The sequence below is a fragment of the Nycticebus coucang genome, chromosome 3, assembly GCF_027406575.1.
Source record: "Nycticebus coucang isolate mNycCou1 chromosome 3, mNycCou1.pri, whole genome shotgun sequence".
In the NCBI taxonomy this organism is placed as follows: domain Eukaryota; kingdom Metazoa; phylum Chordata; class Mammalia; order Primates; family Lorisidae; genus Nycticebus; species Nycticebus coucang.
This window is the reverse complement of record NC_069782.1, coordinates 68737104-68742354: the sequence shown is the minus strand read 5'-3', so window position 1 is coordinate 68742354 and position 5251 is coordinate 68737104. Positions and strand designations below refer to the sequence as shown.

Here is a 5251-nt window from a genome sequence, read left to right as displayed (position 1 = left end):
GTCTCACTCTGAGAGAGTCACTCTCACCTGCGCTAGAGTGCAATGACCTCAGCCTAGCTCACAGCAACCTCAAACTCTGAGGCTCAAGCAAGCTTCCTGTCTCAGACTCCTGAGTAGCTGGGGCTACAGGCACTTGCCACTACACCCAGTTAATTTTTCTATTTTTAATTGAGATGAGATCTCGTTCTTGCTCAGGCTGATCTCAAACATTGAGCTCAAGTGATCTTCCCACTGTGGCCTCCCAGAGTGCTAGATTACAGGTGTGAGCCACTGTGCTCAACCTCTCATTCACCTCTTTATGACACATTTACCACATTGTACTACAAGGATTTATTTATGAGTCTCTATTCCCCTCTAGGATCTGAACTCTATAAGGGCAGAGGTGGGATGCTTCTCTGTGTCCCCAGCAACCAACAGGAGTTCTGGGACATGGGAGGCACCCAACACCTATGTTGTTCTAGGACTGAGAGAAGGTGGCTTTGCTGGAGAACTTCCTCAGGGCTGCCTTCATTTCCTTGTTCCTTAGGCTGTAGATAAAGGGGTTCAACATGGGAATGACCACTCCACACATCTGGGCAGCTGCCTTGTCTTTCTGGGAGGAGGTGGGGGATGTAGGCTGTAAGTACACAGTGAAGATGGTCCCATAGAACAATGACACTACAGTGAGGTGTGAACCACACGTGGAGAAGGCTTTCCACTTGCCCTGAGCAGAAGGAATCTTAAGGACCACCAGGAAAATGCAGATGTAAGAGAGGAGGATGCAAGAGAGTGGGCTTATGCCCATGATGATGCCAAACACAAAGATCACCAGCTCATTGGTGTGCGTGTCTGAGCAGGAGAGCTTCAGCAAGGGCATGAGGTCACAGAAGAAGTGGGAGATTTCGGATTCAGCACAGAAGGTCAACTGAGCCATGAGGCAGGTGTGGACAAGAGACTGGAGGTTGGTGATCACCCACAACACCCCCACCAGCAGCCCACAGACACGGGGGCTTATGAGGACCAAGTATTGCAGTGGGTGAACAATGGCTACATACCGGTCAATGGCCATCACAGCCAAGAGGAAGCTGTCCATGGTCCCGAACAGGTGGAAGGCGTACATCTGGGTAAGGCAGCCTGCAAATGGGATGGCTCTGCTCTGGGTGTGGATGTTCACGAGCATCTTGGGGATGGTGGTGGAGGATAAAAAGACATCGACGAGTGAGAGGTTGCAGAGGAAGAAGTACATGGGTATGTGGAGGTGAGAGTCCGTGACGATGGCCAGGATGATGAGGAGGTTCCCAAAGATAGTGACCAGGTACATGGACAGGAACATCCCAAAGAGGGGGCCCTGATGCTCTGGCCTTTCTGAGAGTCCTAGGAGGGTAAATTCTGAGACTGCCGTTTGGTTTTCTGGTTCCATATGTAGCCTGTGTCTACTAGAAACAAAAAGGGAAGGAAGGCCACATAAACCTGGGAGTCAGAGATGGGGTTTCAGTCTTCCCACAGAGACCTTTGGTTTTGTGAAAATCCACCAAGTTCTTGTAAAACCCATTATAGTTGACCACCTCCATACATTGACCACCTACTTAAGTTGACCTAATTTTCATAGACCAGACACTTGCCATATGTACATATCAGTAGAGTAGGCCTTGTTCCTTTTGTTGACCAGCTCTGTATGTTGGCCAGTTTGTTTCAGTTTCTTGGGGGTTCAACTCACAGAGGTTCTACTGTGTTGTCTACTACCAGGAAAGAGAGGATTTTCTTTGTTCAATTCACTTTTTACCTAGTTAGGGACCCATCTTTTAAAACCAATTGCTGGCTTGGTGCCCATAGCTCAGCGAGTAGGCTGCCAGCCACATACACCAAGGCAGGTGTGTTCAAGCCCAGCATGGGCCTGCTAAACAACAATAACAACAAACAGCCAGGCATTGTGGCCGGCACCTGTAGTCCTAGTTACTTGGAGGCTGAGGCAAGAGAATCTCTTAAGCCCTAGAGTTTGAGGTTGCTGTGAGCTGTGACACCATAGCACTCTACCGAGGGCGATAGTGTGAGACTCCATCTCCAAAAAAAAAAAAAAACCCAAACCAAAACAAACAACAACAACAACAACAAAAAAAACAATTGCTGACAAGACTATGTCAAAGCAATATGTCAAGACTATGTAAAAGCTGATCATATGAACTGAATCATTACATTTATTTATTTATTTATTTAGAGGCAGAGTCTCACTTTGTTGCACTTGGTAGAGTGCCATGGCGTTGTAGCTCACAGCAACTTCAAACTCTCGGGCTCAAGTGATTCTCTTGCTTCAGCCTCCTGAATAGCTCAGATTACAGGTGCCTGCCACAATGCCCAGCTATTTTTAGAGATGGGGGTCTTGCTTTTGTTCAGGCTGTTCTCGAACCCATGAGCTCAGGCAATCCACCTCGGCCTCCCATAGTGCTAGGATTACAGGTGTGAACCATCACGCCTGGCTGGTCATTTCTTTTTTAAATTTTAAAAAAATATTTAAAGTTTTAAAAAAATCTTCATTTGTATACATTTATGGGGTACATGTGGAATTTTGTTACATGGATAGTGGTGAATTCAGGCTTTTAGGGTATCCATCACCCAAATAACATGCATCATATGTGAGATTGGACAATAAGTTTGTGAACTCATCCTAGAAAAAGTGCTGCACTCCTCATTGCTGGATATCACTTTAATTGCCTTTGAGGTGCTCCCCTGGGAAGGTATGCTCAATCCCAGTGCGTAGTCCACCCTTCAAAGCAAGTTTGGAACTCTTTTTCTGGGATGGCTATTGGTGCTGGCATCATACAAGGCCTGACAGTTAAGTTCATGAACTCATCCTAGAAAACGTTCTACATACCTCATTGCTGAATATCACTACAGTCACTAGATGGCCAAGGGGAGCACTTCACAGGTGACTGTGGTGATATTCAGCAATGAGGTATGTAGCACTTTTTCTAGGATGAGTTCATGAACTTAACCGTCTGACCTTGTACATTAAGTAATTTCTCATCATCCACTCCCCTCCCATGAGTCTCCTACCCCGCCCCCTGAGTCTCTGCTGTCTATCATTTCACACTCAATGTCCATGTAAACACTATTTAGCTCCCACTTACTAGTCTTTTTGTTGTTTCACTTAAGATAATGGCCTCCAGTTCTATGCATGTTGTTGCAAAAGACATGATTCATTTTTTTTTTTTAACAGATGAATAGTGAATTGGGTCATTCTTGTCATATCCAACTAAAACTGAGTCTAGAGGCCAGAGAAGAAAGCACTAGGGGTACATGACATTGCTCCAAAAGTGTAAATCTCTGCAAATCCAATGGCTCAAACTGCTTGTGGTAGTCCAAGACTAGTGTTATTTAACAGTTACCAAAACAACCTGCTGCAACTCTAAGACTAAGTTGACCCAACCACCATGGCTCACCAGTCAGAGCTCCCCCAAACTTTGGTAATATCAGTGAACTTTCTTCTGGGAACACATGCAACATTTCTCTTTCTTGTAAACCCTGAACCTTCTCTTCGTTCTTTGGGCATACCAAAGACCACCTGGTATGCACGTATGCCCCAAATAGCAATCCTTTTATTCCAAACAAAACATCAAATTTAAAAACATTTTAATTTTGACTTCAGTAATGGTGATATCTGTAGTGGTTTGGCTCTTTATTTAGCAGCCTAGTTCTTCATGTATAGGCCTCACAGCAACTCCAAGAGAAAGACGATGTTAGCTACAACTTACAGTGAGAAGACGAGCTGAGAGAGTTGTTAGGGGCACTCAGTTCGCAAGTGCCCGATGTCTCATGTGAATTTAGATTGATTTTCACTCTTATATTCCACTGGCTAAGTACAGCTGCTCTCACTCCTTTGTGAGGTGAGACATTTCAAAGCTAAACTGTGCTGTCTATGCCTGCAAGGGGACAAATATTCAATTACATGCATTTGAAATTCTTACCTTCCTGAAAGGAGTATTAGTCTTCAGAAAGATTTAAGGTTTGCTGAAGTGAGATCAGGATATAAGTGGGAGAACGTAGTACATAGATAGGTCCGTATAAGAGAGGAGATGGATGATCCCAAGGCATTGTGAGAGTGAGGGAGAGATTAAACAGCTGCTATGAACAGCAAGACCCTCAGAAGGTGGAAGAGATTATGAAAGGGAGTTTTTAGGAAGTACAGTTTCCTCTTTGGTAATCCCAAGACAGCTCCAGCAAAGCCCTATGTTACTTCAAGGCTTTAAGAGTTGGGTTTGAGGTTTTTGTAATGCAATGCTTAGATTTCTCCGGGCTGTGACTGTAGACTGCTGTGATTCTCTCCCTGGCAACATTTTTGCAACAGTCTTCAGTTGTAGACTTGGTTTGCACTACAGCAACATTTCTCAACCTTGAGCTAGCATCAGAGTCACCTGGAGGGCTTGTGAGAACAGAGAGAGCTGGGCTCCCTCCTTTCCCCCCTCCCCTGAAGTGTCTGGAGAGGGGCTGGAGAATCAGTATTTCTAGAAAGTTCCCAGGGATGCTGGTGCTGCAGACCCTTGGACCACACTGGGAGAGCCATTGTATTAAAGAACCCTATTTTTCAATGTCCTTCCTGTTTGTGCAGGTGTTACACAACCGGAGACTAGTCTAATTGCTTTTCCTCTATGTGTCCTGCCACAGAGGGTCTTCCCTTTGTGTACTTTGTCCACTCAGAGAATCTAGAATTGATCTCAGGCCCCCTCCCCCGGCTCTCTCTTTCTTTCTCTCCATCCAAGAAGGAAATGGGTTCCTCTCCCTACCTCTACTCCCAGCTCAGTCCCTTCCCCATCTCTCACTTGTGCACCAGGATGGCATTACCAAGGGGTGGGTTTCAGCAAGGCTCCTTCTTCACTGGCCTCCAGAGGTCAGCACCAAGCCCCCAGCAAGGGCACTGGAGACCCCTCAACTGTGATGGCTGAGACGAGTCTGATGTCTATGGGAGGGACTATCACGTCCCCTCCCCAGCCTGGGGCAGGTGAGTTGGGAGGGACCAGAGCACAGCAGGATATTTCTAATATGGGGACTCTGAGACACTCCATCCCCGTGGCTCTTCATTAAAGAGGAAGATGTTAATTATTTTGTTTCTACTCTTTGCCACATGAGACCTGTTCTTTGGGTGAGGAGGTGTGCTTTGGGATCACGGGGCAGGTAAGGAGTTAGAGCAACCACGGGGGATTCACTCTCACTGAAACACCTCCCTTCTGTCCCCTCTGAGCCCACACTGAACCACGTGGCATTTCCCAGGCAGGGAGCT

The 5251-nt window shown here is 46.2% G+C and overlaps 1 protein-coding gene across 1 annotated transcript; it reads right to left on the bottom strand.

Moving 5' to 3' along the window:
• Window positions 1-333: 333 nt before the first annotated feature.
• Window positions 334-1399, bottom strand: LOC128581535 (olfactory receptor 1I1). Its single transcript, XM_053584509.1, has one exon. The coding sequence runs from the start codon at window positions 1397-1399 to the stop codon at window positions 458-460; it is 942 nt and encodes a 313-aa protein (XP_053440484.1). The 3' UTR covers window positions 334-457.
• Between the last annotated feature and the right edge of the window lie 3852 nt (window positions 1400-5251).

What these genes read in the sequence shown, in the direction of transcription:
- LOC128581535 (XM_053584509.1), bottom strand. Translation starts at nt 1,399, where the DNA reads ATGGAACCAGAAAACCAAACGGCAGTCTCAGAATTTACCCTCCTAGGA.